Source organism: Lolium rigidum, chromosome 1, assembly GCF_022539505.1.
Source record: "Lolium rigidum isolate FL_2022 chromosome 1, APGP_CSIRO_Lrig_0.1, whole genome shotgun sequence".
NCBI lineage: Eukaryota > Viridiplantae > Streptophyta > Magnoliopsida > Poales > Poaceae > Lolium > Lolium rigidum.
Genome location: NC_061508.1, coordinates 111,706,722 through 111,725,156, shown reverse-complemented (window position 1 = coordinate 111,725,156; position 18,435 = coordinate 111,706,722). Strand labels below are relative to the sequence as shown.

General features: G+C 39.6%; 1 protein-coding gene across 8 annotated transcripts in view; it reads right to left on the bottom strand.

Moving 5' to 3' along the window:
- Positions 1-2,885: 2,885 nt before the first annotated feature.
- Positions 2,886-18,435, bottom strand: part of LOC124654270 (cysteine-rich receptor-like protein kinase 44) — a 29,163-nt gene continuing 13,613 nt past the window's right edge. For 4 of the 8 annotated variants that reach the window (XM_047193749.1, XM_047193380.1, XM_047193568.1 and 1 more), the window contains one exon: positions 2,886-3,173. Coding sequence is in view for 3 of the 8 variants with exons in the window: in XM_047193568.1 (XP_047049524.1) it covers positions 3,102-3,173 (72 nt within the window). In the remaining 5 variants the exon portion in view is untranslated. Of the gene's footprint in view, positions 3,174-6,867; positions 6,925-18,435 lie in introns of those variants that run through there. The other 4 variants (XM_047193810.1, XM_047193630.1, XM_047193438.1 and 1 more) reach the window with 2 other exon arrangements.

The following is an 18,435-nucleotide window of genomic DNA, read 5'->3' as shown; positions in this document are numbered from 1 at the left end:
ACCACGCCGTCGTGCCTGTCGGATTCAAGAGGAGCTACTACTTCCGCTGCCCGCTGGAACGGGGAGGTGGACGTCGTCTTCATCAACAACCGAACGTGTGACCGAGTACGGAGGTGCTGCCCGTTCGTGGCGCCGGAACCGATCGTGATCAAGATCTTCTACGCGCTTTTGCAAGCGGCAAGTGAACGTCTACCGCAGCAACAAGAGCCTCATCTTGTAGGCTTTGGAATCTCTTCAAGGGTGAGACTCGATACCCCCTCGTTGCTACCGTCTTCTAGATTGCATCTTGGCTTGGATTGCGTGTTCGCGGTAGGAAAATTTTTGTTTTCTATGCAACGTTATCCTACATTTGGCATACCGGGGGTCATCCCCCCAACAGCATCTCAACAACATATATCGCGTGCTTCCAGGTTTAGATCACACCTTCAATTTGGCCACCAGACTTGGCTCGTTCAATCAAGATAGCGAGCATATCAGCCACAATGTTAAATAACAGTGGTGATAGGGGATCGCCCTGGCGTAAGCCTTTTCGTGTTTGAAAGAAACGTCACGTATCATCATTGACACGAATCGCAACACTTCCTCCATACACAAAATTATTGATCAACACTCTCCACTCGGGTGAAAAACCTTTCATCCTGAGTGTCTGATGAAGAAAAGACCAATTAACTTTATCGTAAGCCTTCTCAAAGTCAAGTTTTAAAATTACCACATTCATCTTTTAGTATGCATCTCATGATCCGCCTCATGTAGAACCGCAACCCCATCTAGGATATTGCATCCTTGCATGAAGGCGGTCTGAGACGGCTTGACCACATGATTAGCCACTGAATTCAGTCTAATGGTGGTCACTTTCGTGAAAACCTTGAAACTTACGTTTAAGAGGCAGATGGGTCTATATTGTTGGATCCTCTCTGCCTCTTTAGCTTTGGGTAACAAGATAACCTCACCAAAATTTAGACGGAATAATTCTAGCTGTCCAACGTGTAAAACACTGAACATTTCTAGAAGATCCTCTTTAATGGTATCCCAAAAAATCTGATAAAATTCAGCAGGGAAGACCCAGAGCTTTGTTATGTTCCATTTGGCTTTTTTAACCTCCTCCTCCAGGTAAGGGGACGTTAAAAGATCGTTCTCCTCTTGGGACACTTGGGGTATATCTGCTATTTGTTGGGACTCGGCGAGAGAGAAAGAACTCTCTTCGGGAGGGCCAAATAAGCTCTTGTAGTAATTAGTAATGTAGGATTTGAGTTGTTCATGGCCTTCTATTAGACCCTCATCTTGTACCAGAGATTGAATACTCTTTTTCCTGTGACGGTCATTGGCAATCCCATGAAAATATCTTGTATTTGAACCCCCTCCGAGAATGAATTGGGCTTTAGAACGCTGATACCATTTCAACTCTTCTTCCTGAAGAAGACTCGGTATTTGAGTATTGGATTGATTTTTAAATTCCAATTCAATACTCGTAAGCGGTCTCACTTCAGCAAGCGCTTCTAACTCATCAATGATAGTTGATAAGCGAAGATTCTCATTTTTAAGAATACCAACTATATGACTCACCCATCCAGAAAGGTGTTTGCGAACTGCTCGCATCTTTTTATTCCACCTTAAAACCGGATTATTGGCATATACTGGTCTTTCCCATATATTTTTAACCATCTCGTGAAAACCTTCCCGCTGCAACCATCTAAATTCAAACTTAAATGGTTTCTTAGATAGCGGTCTTGTTAAACCAGTAGTTAAAAGTATGGGAGCATGGTCCGACAGTTTTTCAGTAAGGGCCACTCTGCTAGTTTGTTTTAAAAAGCTAGATATACCTTATCGCCCAAGGACCAAACACCTAGGTATCTGAGATAACAACTGTGCATAGAAATGGTATAGTTTTATTCTGAAGTAACAGAACCATTTTTATTCAGTTAAATCCATCGTCAAGTACGTGGTAGATAATTCGGAGAACAGTAGCAGAGCGTCGCCCTCTTCCCCTCTCTCTTCTACAGTAACCAGATAGGCGACTTTTTGAGAGTCGCCCGTCGTCTCAGCCTCGCTGCCGTTGAGGCATGTGTTCCTCCCCCTCCGCCGGCCGCTTCGGCGGTGGGAGGGTGGGGGAAGCCTGTCTCTCGGTGTGTATACATGTTAGGTGTCAATGAGTCTCCGGCCGGCGGCAACTGGGAGGTGGAGGTGCTGCGGGTGCGGGTTTTGTGGTCGGCGTGGTTCCCCTTCGGCGGCGGTGCTCCTCGGACGCCGGCCGTCACGCGCGCGTCTTCCCAGAGCCCGGAGATCGGCGGATCTCCTCAGTTCCTTTCACCATGGCCAGATCCGGGAGCGGCGGATCTGGGTAGGCTCGTCCTGGAGGTGGTGGCTTCAGATCTTCGCGGCGGTGAGGGCGGCGGTGGCAGTAGTCTCTTCGGGGGCGGTGTTGGAGACTTCCTGTCTACCTCGTGCTGGGCTCCAGCGATCCGGAGTTTGGGGAGCTTGGGCAGCAGCGCGTCAACGACAGCTTCATCTTCGACCTCGGCGCTGGGATCCAGTGGTCTTCGTTGTATTTTTGCTTTGTTTCTGGATCTTTCTGCATGTTCATCGATCTGATGTAATCTCCTCCGGCCTGTCGCAAAAAAAAAGTACGTGGTAGATGATTTGATGGTATCAGCATATTCCTAAATGAAAGTTTGTGTAGTACATATTCATAGGCACACCAGGCCTCAAAGCATCGGCACTTGTGGAGGAAAACACTCTGGCTCCTTACCTGAATGGCTGAATCTTGCATGGATGTACTAGAACGGAGTAGCAGGTGTTACCTGCCATAAATCAGTTCATTTTGTTGGTGTGCGAGCTCTTAAGATACAACTGAAAACAAAAACAAAAAAAATCGAAAAGCGGAGCCATGCCTCAGCATCTGCATCGAACGGATGCACACGATCTTATTTATTGCAAAGTCATAGTATCAAAGACAATTCCAGCTTACAAAGTTGCAACATGAATCAACCAATAAAATAGAGAAAACAAAGAGTTTGTATTCATCTTGCATTCTAAGCAATTGACGCAAGCCTCCTGGTTGAAGATTGCCCGGACAACCGCCATCAACCGAGTTCATCAATATTTCATAAGTTTCTGTTGCTCCACAGGAAGAAGAAATGACCACATGTGGATCCAATATATAGCCTGTAAATTACCTGTTAAAAACAACGTAACATCATTTCGATATTTCCATATTTCCCAAACTAAGATACAAACTCCTATTCAAATTCAACCCTTAATAGCCGGTTCAATCCCATTAAGCCAATTTCTAAACATTTTGGTTACATTGCCAGAAGGTATGATGTTAAAAGTAAAATGAACAACTCCACACACATCTAGCAAAAGAGCATGACATAAAAAAAGATGATTAATTGATTCATGACCATCACAAAAAAAAAACATATTTTTTACATCCATTCCAATTCCTTTTTGGTAAGTTATCTTTCGTTAACAAAACTTTTTTATTAAACAACAATATAAAAAATATTTATCTTAAGTGGTGCTTTCAGTTTGCAAATCTATTATATAATTAAGACACAAGACAACCAATGGTGAAGATTTATAGCAAACCGAAGTCATAAAATCCCAATGGTTTAGATGTGGATCCTGCGTCAAAGGCAGGCACGTGGTTTGGTAAGAAAAAAAAAGAATATGCGCCGTGTGCAATATGGAATCCAACACGCAATGCATTGATCGGATCCGTATTTCTCTCAACAAAAACTCTCATCTGTACGTAAGGTTTTTTCTCTTTGCCCCATATAAGCCAACGCCTGTTGTTCCGTGATTTCAGCCTGGAAGTTGTGCACCATAGATGATTAGCATGTTGACGGCTGCTCGCGGTGGTCTCCGATGGACTCGAGACGACATTGACGATCTGCAAAGCTAGGTCGAGGAAATAGCAATCTCGCACCGTGTTGAGACGACAATGATGATCTAAGGCCGATGAAGCTAGCTAGCTCGGGTGGAACAACAATCTCGCGTCGTGTTGATCTGACATCTCCGATCAGCTTGAGACGACAGTAAAAATCTCGCGCCGATGAAGCTAGCTCCAAGTGCTCGAGGGAACAACAAATCTTGCGGCATGGAAACTGACTAACACACAACATGCCATGAATCTACTATAAAGGTATTCGACGATACCGTTCAGGCTATGGCGATACCAATCTAGCAACAAGAGATTATGTGTGAAGTCCACGAGGCGGTTTGGATCGATAGCTCACGCCGGATAATTTAAAAGAATCCATCACACAGGACTTCTCTCTTCCGGAGTCACGATTCAGCGCCGCCTCCGATGCTCCTAGCCTTCATGCCCCCATGCAGCAATCTCAGATTCACAGGTACGGTTTATAGACACACTGTATGTATTAATCTTTGCACCACGGATCTTTATTTTTTATCATCCATGTAGGATCAGGGTCGGTTGGATGTGTAAGCATGGATGGCATCGGGATAGAGTACAAGCAATCCGTTTAGCCACATATGATTGCTCTTGCTTTCTTATTTTGGATTATAGCTAGACATTCAGTTATTCATCTATTCGATGTGAATAATTGAATTTATAAGGTTTTTGGGTTAACAAATCTATTGAGATCTTAAGAATCCATGAATCCCAGAGAGGCAGCCAGGCGAGAATTCAGTTTCACAAGGACCATGTATCCTAGATTCTACAAGGACGGAATTTTTTGAAGTGCCACTTAGATGTCAAAAGCGCATGAAGTGTATATAGAAAGAGTTGAAAACAAGAGATAATACCCATGTTTGTTTTTCTCCAAAATTCTATAATGTAATAAACAATATCATATGAAGTTCAAACTTTAAAGGAATCTAAGTTTCATATTTGTTTGATTCAAACAGTAGCATAACAATAGGAAATTTTCAGAAGTGTCGATGCCCCTGGAAAAGCGCAATGCGTGTAAACACAAAAAGGCGAAAACAGGACACGTACAGTACTCGATCCTCCAAAATTCTTACGTAATAGCCTATGCCATATGAATTTCAAAGGAATCTAAGATTCATATTTCGTTAACTCAAACAGTAGCATAATAATTACTTTGCTTTCACTTGGGGCACTGACACATTTTTTTCTGAAATAGTGAATGCTAATCACCAGCACTAACTTAACATTGTTTTTAAAATTGGTTTTGAGGGAGCAAGAGATGTGTTGAGCTACACACGTTGCAAATAGCAGTTTTCAGAAAATTAAGGAAGTTTGCAACTTGCACTATGCTTACTAGCTTGCATATTAATAAGATCTGTTTATATAGCTAGGTGTGTTCCATAAATTGATTCATTGGTGTTGAACTTTCCCTAAAATTTAAATTTATATAATCCCTTAAGGTAATACGGAGTTTGCGGAGTTTTTCGCCTGCATCGAGCAAGGTGACGGCTTGGAGTGGAACTGGGCCATTGAGTAGGCACAAGCAGTCAGTGATGTTCTCCAACAGCAGGCACAAGCAGCAGACAGCGAGCAACATCAGGCACAAGCAGCAGGAAGCAGGCACGACCCGGTGTCAGTCGAGGATCGTCGTGCTGTTTTGTATCTCCTTGTGCTCAGTAATCTACTATCTTAATTAGCTAGCAAGTACATACCTCTATCGTATTCCTTTCAAAAAAAAAAGCATGAAGTAGATATATGGGTTGAACTGTATTGGGTGTGACGTGTGATGAATGGCACTCCCCAATAGGTTTGATCTTATTGCTGAACTTTATGTTTGTGTCAGACTTGATGTTCACCATGTACGGGCCACCAAATTCCTGATGTTTCTCATACAGATTCAGCGGAGAATTCATCATGTTATGCAGATTCAGCTTATAACTCAACGTGTTTCCTTTGCTATACTAACAATTGATGTATATTGTATGGATTATTGAAAATTTATTTTGGTTTGATATCTCAAAAAAAAATTGTACCTGGTTTATTTTTCATCACATCAACTAATTCGGATGGTATTACCACCATCTGAAGGCGGTAACCACAAATATTACACCACGGGAATCGTCTTTTAAATATGCCAGTGGTATAATTTCTGTGATATATAATTTATATTTCATTGACATAATTTGTGTTCGAACTTTTTTCTTGAACATCGTATTACCTAAATATATCGATACGGAGACAGTACTCAAGTATTCATTAGTACGTAGTATGCCTTCAAATATTTGTACGTGGACCGTGGTACGTAGAAATAGTAGCTATACGTATGTTCTATGAAAAGCAAAACATTAGAAAAATGAATTGCTACTAAAGCACATATAACTGTTCTTTCCATATGAAAATAGTGAACATATCATTTTATTTTACTAATTAATGACAATATAACTCTTCAGCAATAATATAGATCAATTAGGAAATTTATAGAAAATGTTGGTAACAGAATAATATGAGTGCACAAATTTAATTTCTTTAATGATCTAACAAGGTATTAGTCGATCTAATGTGTATAAACTATTGTCACCCATTCCCTACATTGATATTTCACTACACAGTGAAGAATACGAATGAGATACGTAGATGACTTAGATTTATCTAAATCGAATTTAGACAAATCTATGTTAGCTATGTATAGAACCTATCAGTAATCTAGCCGCGCAAATGCGCGGGTCGCTCCGCTAGTTTATTTTATTTGAAAAGTATTTTTTTGTAAGAATCTAGTATGGCAACTCATAAAATCCGCATACATAGATTTAACCGAAAATATACCAGAGGATGTCAGGCCTAATGAGAAACGATCTAGTTCATCCACCAAATGAATCTACATTTGTTACAAATCAGGCCTATTAAGAAGCCTGTGGCACATAGAAGGACCTTTTCGTGTGCTGTGCGGCCGAACGCTGATGGCACAACACGAATCGTGCGCTTGGTCTTCAAGTGGGCCCATACGAAGGCATAGAGCACAGGAACATCACCTCCAGGCCGCCAGGAAAAGTTCACAAAAGGAGCATTTAGAAATAAGGGTCAGCGTATAGGGCCTTCATTGCACACGACTATGGCTAACATTACCGTGTGTGAACATTTTGCGACGAGTTTTTAATCTTGTCCGTCTCTTCTCCTCTACGGCACTCAAATGGTGCAATATGTAAAAGCCGCGTGTCTAATTTTCGGTCGATGCCTGGTCTCTACGCCTTGCTCAGCTTCCTTGGCCGGGCTACAGACCCCCCCCCTTGCGGCAATGTTTGGCACACCCCACCATTACGGTACATAAGCAGTTCACTTCGTCATGATTCACACCAAGAAGACTGCTCGCCTCTCATGCATTGCGCAATACCCACAGGCGCATCCTCACCATTTAGAGCCAGCCCCTCAAGTGGCGGAGGAGGCGCCTCATGTGGAAGAGCAGGCGCCTCCGGTGGCCGAGGAGAAGCAGTACGTCCAACTGACTAACAACCAAGATAACAAAGAAGGCAAAATGAATAGGGAGGACATGGAAGAGAGAGCGAAGATGGGCGACACTGTTGCGGCTGTCAAATAGTTTGTTCAAAGAGAATCGTATGCAAAGGAATGTATCGCAAATGGTTTCATCTATACTGTGCAAACGGTTTTTGTATGCGAAATCGTTTGCGAATATTTTGGTCGTGAAGTGTTCCCGAAAGTTCATCAATTTTGTTCGAAATGTGAAATCAAAATCTTCGCGCTCTTTACCTCCTATCCTATAAAATGTGTCGCCCACTCTTCCCCCGTGGCAAGGCATCCGTCTCCATAGAGGGTGTAGCCGCGATGATGGAGATGCAACAGACACCGGCGTCGTCTACATCTCCTCTGGTGACGAGGAGGACGTTTAGTACATGAGATAATTATTACCACCTTTATTAGGCCCTACATATGTATGTAATGTGAAGTTAATGACGGTCTTTTTTCGTAACAGGAAGGACAACAATATTTGCTTGGTGCTCTTCTGACTGATGCCCAAATATTATTGATGGTCTTTTGTAAAAGGAAGGGAAATCCTGTTTCATTAATTGGTTTCCCTCCGGTCTAAGCCCAAATATATTATGAACTCTTCTTCAAAGATGAATTGTGTGCGATCTAAACTTATGCAGGTGCAAATGTAGAGCAAACGGCTCAGTTAAATAAATCGTGCGTGAAGCATATAGATGTGCAGGTGTAAACCAATTGTGTGCGAAGAACACATACATCTTTGTGCAATTTGGCCGTGTGCGAAAGTACATAGCGCACACAGATTTCCTTGCACAAACGTGTGTGATTAGGGGCCCATCTGGGTCCATCAAATGCAAACCTATCATATTTTTGGATATATAAGGACCACCAGGGTCCCCATCCGGACTCACTGCACAATACCCGTCTATCCACATTTAGGAAAATGCAGGCCCCCTTGCTCCCCTTGAGCACCTGCTCGGCGTGGCGAAAGTTGCTACCTAGCTTCTGCAGTCCTGCCTCACTGGAATGGAGTTGACGTCACTAGGGGCTTCTTCATCGATCGCGTCACCGAACCTCGCCGTCGAACTCCGATACCGCCGGTCAAGCTATCTCGTCCTCGCCAGCTCCACCGTCTCTCGGAGGTATAGGTTCTTCCTCATGCTTTTTTTTGTTTACGTTGACCTCGGATTTGATGCATAACACAGTTAGCAATGCCGGATCTAGTAGAATATTATGTTAGGATCGGTGAGTTCCGGTTTTTTAATCACTACCACAATTAGCTAGGCCGGTTTCATTAGAATATTGTTAAGCCTCAATGTTGTGTCATATGATGTGTAAGGTACCATGTTCTATATGTTATGTTGTATGCAATGCTGAATCTACTCTTAGCTAGGAGGTAAACAATGTTTTAACTGGATTAAAATACTTTGTTAAAAGTAGCATTTTTCATCACCTATGTCATTGTGTAAATTTTGATCTATATGTTTATGTGTATAGCATAGCTTCACCGGATCCACTGTGTAAGCACAATTAATTTATATGTTAGATCTACACATTATTATTTTTCCGGTATGTTTCCTATAGTTAACTATAACTATCATCATATAACAGGGATTGTATTTTGGTGACACTGCATAAGAAGTTGATTGACTGATTAGGGCCAATGGTGTCTCATGTTTCACTCCAAGTCTGTAAGACCCTAAATCACTTTTCTTAACCAGTTTAAGTCTAGCTATCATGTGTTTCTTATGTTCATATTCGAATTACAAAGATTTGTTTGTGTAGTTTGTTTCGGATGATATACCAACATCTTATCATAATGATTTGCAAACCGTCGCTATTGCGATGTTTTGGTGCACTACATAAGACACCTTTTTAGTTAAGAGTGCCTTATGTAGTGTTGCCAGATATAAGGGTACATTGCCCCTAAGTGTGTTTTGGTAATTAATGACAATCCCCTATGAACTAATGTTTTCTTTGTGTTTATATGAAGGAATATTTCATAGGTATTTCTTGAAGTCCATATGTTAGATTCAAGTGTGGATGCCATGAAGATTGATATGTATACCTTTAATATTGGCATCAAGATCTTCGATTTGAAGAGATACAAGGTTGACCAAGACTAAGAGTGAATATTGAATTCAAGTTGGTCAACACATGAGGCATAAAGAGTGTACCTCTTTTTGATCATGTGATCTCTTGGTATGGTAAGCCTTGTCAATTATGCTTCATGGGCTAACCCACTATATATGTGCACTTGTGTTGTCTATGTGGGTTAGGTGTCTTGCCATGGGCATGCATTAAGAGTATGCTCTCATATAGCCCATGTGAGGATGGCATCACGTATGGATGTCATCAAGGTTGAGAAGGGCAAGTTCAAGATAAGCATATCGAAGATATCATACTTGAAGCTTGTTGTCCATTTGGTGATAATGGACATGTGAAGATGTGCCTCAATGGAGCTATGCCATAGTGGTGTGGGGGAGCAGTTGTGAGCCTTCACAAAGCAACAACGGTCAAGTGAGACATTCCGGCTTGAGTGGAGTGATACGTCGCAAACGTATCTATATTTTTTGATGCTCCATGCTTGTTTTAAACCAATTCAATATGTTTTATTTACACTTCGTTGCAATTTTATATATTTTCTGGCACTAACCTATGGACAAGATGCCACAGTGCCAGTTCCCTGTTTTATGATATTTTTGGTTTCAGAATAGTTGTACAGGAAATATTCTTGGAATTGGACGAAAGAAAAGCCGAAGTTAATATTTTACCGTAACGAAGACAAAGTCCAAAGAAGAGACGAAGAAGCGCCACAGGGCGGCCAGACCAGACCTAGGCGCGGCCTAGGCCCTGGACGCACCTAGGGGTGGTCTGGCCCCCTGGGCTCCACCGACCTCGCCCTTCTACCTATGTATTCACGATATCAGGAAAATCCTGAATATCCGAGCCGAAAAGTTCCGTCGCGGCCGCCATTGCAGACCCTAGCCCGGGAGGGTTTTGAAGCTCTTCCCGGCACCCTGCCGGAGAGCGACATCGTCACCGGAGGCCTCTACATCGCCATGCCCGCCTCCGAAGTGACGCGTGAGTAGTTCATCCCTGGACTATGGGTCCAAAGTAGTAGCTAGATGGTTGTATTATCCAATTTTTGCCTCATGTTTAGATCTTGTGAGCTGCCTATCATGATCAAGATCATCCTTATGTAATGCTACATGTTGTGTTTGCTGAGATCCGATGAATATTGAATACTATGTTGAGGTCGATTATATATTTTTCATATGTTATTTGTGATCTTGCATGCTCTCCGTTGCTAGTAGGTGCTCTGGCCAAGTATGTACTTGTGACTCCAAGAGGGAGTATTTATGCTTGATAGTGGGTTCATGCCTCTAGTTTTATGGAAGAGTGACGATAACTTCTATGATTGTAGATGTGCTGTTGCTACTAGGGAGAACACAACAATGTTTTATCCAAGGGAAATTCTATTGTTTACTTTACACACATTGCTTAATGCGATAATTTGTTGCTTGCAACATAATACCGGAAGGGGTTCGGACGATAACCGGAAGGTGGATTATTAGTCATAGACACAGTTGGATTACGTTCTATGTATTATGTTGTAATGGCCAAACGAATCTCATAGTAATCATCTTGTCATGTATGTCTTTATTCGATCTATCAATTGCCCAGCTATACCCAACATGTTATTTATGTTTATGGAGAGACACCTCTAGTAAACTATGGACCCTGGTCATTTCTTTTAAACTAATACAATCATCTTGTTCTGTTTACTTACTGCAAGCACTGTTCTCTTTTCATTCCACTGCAAACAAACATCTATTTCCACACTATACATTTAATCCTTTGTTTTCAGCAAAACCGATGAGATTGACAACCTCACGGTAATGTTGGGCAAAGTATTTGGTTGTGTTGTGTGCATGTTCCATGTTGTTGCTGACGCCGCTAGTGCGTCCTGCCAATAGTCAGCTAGCAACACCTTCAGAAGTCACGCCTTTCTCCTACTGGTCGATTAAACCTTGGTTTCTTACGGAGGGAAAACTTGCTGCTGTGCTCATCATACCTTCCTCTTGGGGTTCCCCAACGGTGTGCAATCTGCGATCATCAAGCTACTTTTCTGGCGCCTTTGCCGGGAAGAAAGAGGATTTCTGCAAGGGGAGTCTCTCATCTCCAATCTATTTACTTTGTTATAGTTTTACTTTGTTTATTTTACTTTGTCTTGTTTGCTTCTTTATATAAAAATGCAAAAAAATAGTTTCTATTATAGCTGTTATTTCTATTGCTTTGTTTTAATTTTTCTAAAATAAGTACTCCTGAAAATACTAAGTTTTGTCACTTTACTAGCACAAACAACAATGATTTTATACGCACACCTATTGCTCGACCTGCTCCTGAAGCAGCTTTCTATGAAATTAAACCTGCTTTGTTAATGTTTGTTATGGAAGAGCATTTTTCTTGTGTTAGTACTGATGATGCTGCTTCTTACCTTAATAATTTTGTTTAACTTTGAGATATGCAAAAGTACAAGGATATAGATGGTGACATTATTAAAATAAAATTGTTCCCTTTCTCTTTGAGAGGGAGAGCTAAAGATTGGTTGCTATCTTTGCCTAGAAATAGTATTGATTTTTCGGTTAAATGCAAAGATGCTTTCATTGGAAAATATTATCCTCCTGCTAAGATTATATTCTTGCAAAGTGACATAATGAAATTTAGAAAATTTGATAATGAACATGTTGCTCAAGCTTGGGGAAGAATGAAATCTTTGGTAAAGAATTGTCCCCCTCGTGGACTGACTACTTGGATGATCATCCAAACTTTTTATGCATGACTAAATTTTTCTTCAAGAAACCTTCTGCATTCAGCTGCTGAAGGTACCTTTATGTCCATTACTTTGGGGGCTGCAACAAAACTCTTTTATGATATGATGATAAATTATTTTGAATGGCACACCGAGAGAGCTCCATAAGGTAATAAGGTAAATTCTGTTGAAGAAACCTCCTCCTTGAGTGATAAAATTGATACTATTATGTCTATGCTTGTTAATGGTAAAACTCATATTGATCCAAATAATGTTCCTTTAGCTTCTTTGGTTGCTCAAGAAGAGCATGTCGATGTGAACTTCATTAAAAGTAACAATTTCAACAACAATGCTTATAGGAATAATTTTGGTAGCAACAATTAGAGGCCATATCCTTCTAATAATGGTAATACTTATGGCAATTTTTATGGTAATTCCTATAGCAACAATAGAAGTGCACCCTCTGATCTTGAAGTCATGCTTAAGGATTTTATTAGTAAACAAACTGCTTTCAATAAATATGTTGAGGAAAAGTTTGGCAAAATTGACGTTCTTGCTTCTAAAGTTGATAGCCTTGCTCTTAATGTTGAATTTCTTAAATTGAAAGCTATGCCTCCTGATGTTAAATAAAGCAAAAAATTGAATGCCATTCAAGTTAGAATTGATGATAATGTTATGATGTTGGCGGAATTGCATGCTAGGTGGGAAAGAGAAAATGAAATTGCTAGAAAGAATAACTTGAATAAAGTTTGTACCATTACTACCAAGAGTAATACTGAAGCTTCAAATTCTAGAAATCCTCCTACTATTAATGGTAAAATAATTGGTGTAGTAAAAGTCCCCACTACTTCTACAAAATTTCCTAGAACCGCTGACACTGTTTCTGATAAGTGTGCTAAACTTTTTCGGAGTATGGGAGACAATAGTCCTTTTACCTTTGATAATAATGACTTTGATTTTGATAATTGCAATATCTCTGAAGTAATTAAGTTTTTACAAAATCTTGCTAGAAGTCCTAATGCTATTGCTATAAATATGGCTTTTACAAAACACATTACAAATGCTCTCATGCAAATTAGAGAAGAGAAATTAAAGCGTGAAGCTTCTATTCCTAAAAAGTTAGAAGATGGCTAGGAGCCCATCATTAATATGAAAGTAGATGGATTTTATTGCAATGATTTATGTGATCTTTGTGCAAGCATTTATGTTATGCCTATAAAAATCTATGATATGCTTGATTTTCCACTGTTGGAACAATGTTATTTGGATGTTCATCTTGCTGATGTTGCTAAAAACAAACCTTTGGGGGAGTTAATGATGTTCTTATTATGGTTAATAATAAAATTGTCCCCATTTTTTTGTTTTGGATATTGAATGCAATGCTTCTTGTCCAATTATTTTGGGAAGCCAGTTTCTTAGAACTGTTGGTGCTGCTATTGATATGAGAGATGGGATTATTAAATATCAATTCCCACTCAATAATGGTATGAAACACTTCCCTAGAAAAAGGAAAAAATTCACCTTGTTATTTTATTGTTAGGACAAGTTATGATGTTGATGCTTCTTCACTTGATAATACTTTATGCGAACTCTTTTTCTGCACCTAGCTGAAAGGCGTTAAAAAAAATCGCTTATGGGAGACAACCCATGTTTATTTTCTTTACTTTTTCTTTTTTTGAGTCTTGGAAGTTGTTGCCTCTGTAACAACCTATCCTTATAATTTTTATTTCGTTTTTGTGCCAAGAGTAGCCTCCAATAGAAAGAAAGTAAGATTTGGGGAAGTTGTTGTCCAGAAACAGATTATGTGCTGTCACCATAAATATTCGTACTCCCAGCCAGTACGTAATTTTGAGCTGCCAATTTGTGAGCATATGCCCATGGTAATTATCTAACTTTCGTTAGTTTAACACTTTTCGATCTGATCAACAGAGGATTTTCTAAAAAATTGATCTTTACCTGGTGTTCTATTTTAATAGATTTCTGCCACTATTTGCATTTGCCTCTTAATCTCTTTTTTTTGTTCTTTTGAGAGGAACAGCTTTTTAAATAATTTGCTACAGTAGCTAATGTTATAATGGATGCTTGATATATGTTAGAACTGAACCAAAGTGGATTTGTTAGTTTGATTGCACTAATGCTGCTAATAAGACTTGTGTGAAGTTTTGTATGAAGTTTTCAAGTGTAGGGAGAGAAAAATGATGTAATGAGATGAACAATGGACAAAAGCTCAAGCTTGGGGATGCCTCTGCCACCCCAATAAATATCCAAGAGGTACAAGCGTCAAATCTTGGGGATGCCCAAGGCATCCCCTTCTTTATCAACAAAGCAACAGGTCATGTTTCTATAAGCTATATTTTTATTGCTTCGTATGATATGTGTTGTTCTTGGAGCGTCTTTATTTTGGTTTTAGTTTAGTTTTCTTTTGTTTACTGTATCATATGGTTGGATCCTAGCATATTTTTTTTGGAGAATGACACACTCCATTTTAATTGCATAGAACGCTCTAGTTTTCACTTTTGTAGTTCTGCGAATGTTCTAGTTTTCTAGTACTGCGTTTAGCTCATGGTTTTCTATTCTTATTTTGCTCAGAGATTTTTAGTTTTCTTTATTCATGTATTATTAGCTCTCTGGTCCATATTGGTTATTAGCTATGAGAGTTGTTTCGAATAAGTTGATTAGTGTTGGAGACGAGTAAAATATTTCATGCTTATAGTGATGCAAAAGAAAGCTTGTCTAGACTGTGGCATAGACTTTGGCATGTCATGTTGGATGTTATTCTTATTATATGGTTATTATTTATTGTTTTAGCATGACTTGTCTCAAATAGCTGAGAGTGCTTAATGTGCCATTGAAAGAATCATGTTTTGTTTTCATTATACAAAGCATAATATTGTGGTATTTTCCTTTGATGCTTTATTGGGTTGACTTGGCATATGCTTACACCATGTTATGACTACAAACCAGTCAACTAAAGCCTCTATGATCATTTATTTTTTGACTTGTAATATCACTTTATGCTTTGATTAATATCGTTTTGTCGCTATGCATGATTATAGCCATTATTGCTCTCTTAGTTGGTCCCTTCCAGTGTTTTGTTAGCTTTTGCCTGTACTGAGTATGAGCTCTACTCGTGCATCCAACCACTAAAAACCAAAGATTGCCAATCGTGTCCACCATATCTACCTACTAGCATCATTGCTATTCCAAGTATAATCATCATGTTTTCATTCATCTTCCAAATTAAATTTTGTCATGAGAAAATTAGTTAGTAAAGCTCTCACAAACTTGATGGTATATTTACTTTCTTGTACTTAATAAACTTGAGCCATTGTGACTATCTTATGAAGTTTATATGCTAGCAAATTACGAGTTGGGACTTGGCACAACCATGATTTCATGGGGCACGTTTTCAACATTGCACTTATTACTATTTAGTTGATATCATGTTCTTTTGTCTATGGATGCCCAACGATGCGAAATAAAATGGAAACTTGTAAGTCTATGGAGTTTGTATATAAGTTAGAGAAACGACTCGGCTGCCAACCCAAGCCATGCATTATTCATGGTGGAAATTTACAGCGTACCATAGTGAGCATTCTGTGAAGCATCTTCAATAAAAAAAACTATGCCCATAGTAAATAAATGGATTGCTGAGATGCTCATTGTCTATTTGTCTTATCATTTTGGCATGTGATTGCTCCTAAATCTGAAGGACTACTTCTATATCATGGGGCAAGAGGTACCCCGTTGGCGTTCTCAATAATACATATATACTTACAATGACAAGAACTTATTTGGGACCTAAGTTGAGTAGCATGAGGTGTAGGTACTCGTATTCAAGGGGCACGAGATTTTCAACTTGTGATTTGTCAAGCATATAACTCGTATTTGCCCTCAAATTAACTTTAACCATTTCAAGATGCTTATGATAGGGGTAATGAGAGCTCAAAGCTAATGAGTACCATACTTTTTGGAAGGTTTATAAAACTTGTTAATCATACTTCCTTCTTTGAAGAACCCTTTCTATTACTTTTATGTTAAGTCTTTATCTTCTTGCTTTATGCACCAGTTAAGAGATCATAGTTGTCATTCTTAGTATAATGTGCATACTCCCAAGACTTATTGATTGATTCATGATTATGCTATTGCTTGTTCTTAAATTACTTGTATCTAGTCACCCTTTAAACTTTAAAGGTGTCCTAGCATTTATGTTTTTCTACTTCATAAAGGACAAGTTGAGAACCACTTTGCTATGTTTTGTCTATGCTCATAAACAAAAAGTTGTTTTTAATGCACAATTATTCATGATCCTTTGTTTGAGTTACTTCTCATGTTATAACATAGTTGCTAAGTTCTATTGTTAAAATTATATCTATCATGCCTATGTTTATAGTATTTTGATCCCAGCTTACAATGCTTTACAATAGTTTGATCATGATTGTGTTGGCTGCATGTCACCTCAAAAATTATTTTGTTATCACTTACCTACTCGAGGACGAGCAGGAGTTAAGCTTGGGGATGCTTGATATCTCGCAAACGTATCTATAATTTTTGATGCTCCATGCTTATTTTACACCAATTGCAATATGTTTTATTTACACTTCGTTGCACTTTTATACATTTTCTGGCACTAACCTATTGAAAAGATGCACAATGCCAGTTCCATGTTTTCTGCTGTTTTTGGTTTCAGAAAATTTGTACAGGAAATATTCTCGGAATTGGACGAAACAAAAGCCGAAGTTAATATTTTACCGTAACGAAGATGAAGTCCGAAGGAGAGATGAAGAAGCGCCACAGGGTGGCCAGACCAGGCCTAGGCGCGGCCCAGGCCCTGGCCACGCCTAGGGGCGGTCTGGACCCCCTGGCCTCCACCGACCTCGCCCTTCGCCTACTTATTCACGATCTCGGGAAAACCCTGAATACCCGAGCCTCCATCCACGAAAATTTCTATCGTGGCCGCCATTGCAGACCCTAACTCGGGAGGGTTCTAAAGCTCTTCCCGGCACCCTGCCGGAGAGGGAGATCGTCACCAGAGGCCTCTACTTCGCCATGCCCGCCTCCGAAGTGATGCGTGAGTAGTTCATCCCTGGACTATGGGTCCATAGCAGTAGCTAGATGGGTTTCTTCTCCAATTTGTGCCTCATGTATCATGATCAAGATCATCCTTATGTAATGCTACATGTTGTGTTTGTTGGGATCCGATGAATATTGAATACTATATTGAGGTCGATTATATATTTGTCATATGTTATTTTTGATGTTGCATGCTCTCCGCTGCTAGTAGATGCTCTGGCCAAGTGCCAAGAGGGAGTATTTATGCTCGATAGTGGGTTCATTCCTCTAGTTTTATGGAAGAGTGACAATAACTTCTCTCGTCGACTAGCCCATGTATATTGTCTCCCCGAAAGGGAAATTTCCCTTAAGTTGAGTGTTTGGATTATCGTATTAAAAACAAAAGGGCATCTTGTATTGAAATTATCATTATTCTTTTCTTCCTTTTCCTAATAATATTAAAATCACCACCTACCATCATAGGGAAATCTTGGTGCTCATTCATCCTTACTAGCTCAACTAGAAAATTTTGTTTTTGTGCGTCTTGGGCAGCCCTCAAACCCATCTCTTTTGCATTTCATGTGCATTCGTACAGAAAAGTCCCCAATGGTAACTTTTAGTATATCAAGCGTATCAGAAATAACTCCTACCAAAATACCTCCAGACCTCCCTTGAGGTGGAAGACAAAACCAGGAGAAATTAAAAGGGTCGGCCAATTGGTTTAAAAAAGGTGTTGCAAAATTTAATCTCCCTATCTCCAGCAAGGCTATTAAATCAAGTGTGTACTCTCTAATAGATTCTTTGACAAATAGATGTTTGGCCGTACCACCAAACCCACCTCCATTCCATATCATTCCTTTTAAATTCTGCATTTTTAATGAATTTTCTTATTTCTCTTTCTATTACTTCTACGAATATTAGCAGGATCATAAACCTTTCTTTGTCTTGTCTTCTTTTCTTTTATAGGTGGTAGAGGATCCCCTTTTAGAACATCTACATCACTAATTTTCTTTTCAAGATCAACAAGATCTTGACATAGAGCTGATACATTTGACATAACTAGATTTGAGGGACCATCATCCCCATGTATGACATAGTCAATATTTTTTTGAAGGTAAGTAACATTTCGAATTTCTTATACTTTTTTAATGTTATCCACCGTGTCCAAAGCTTC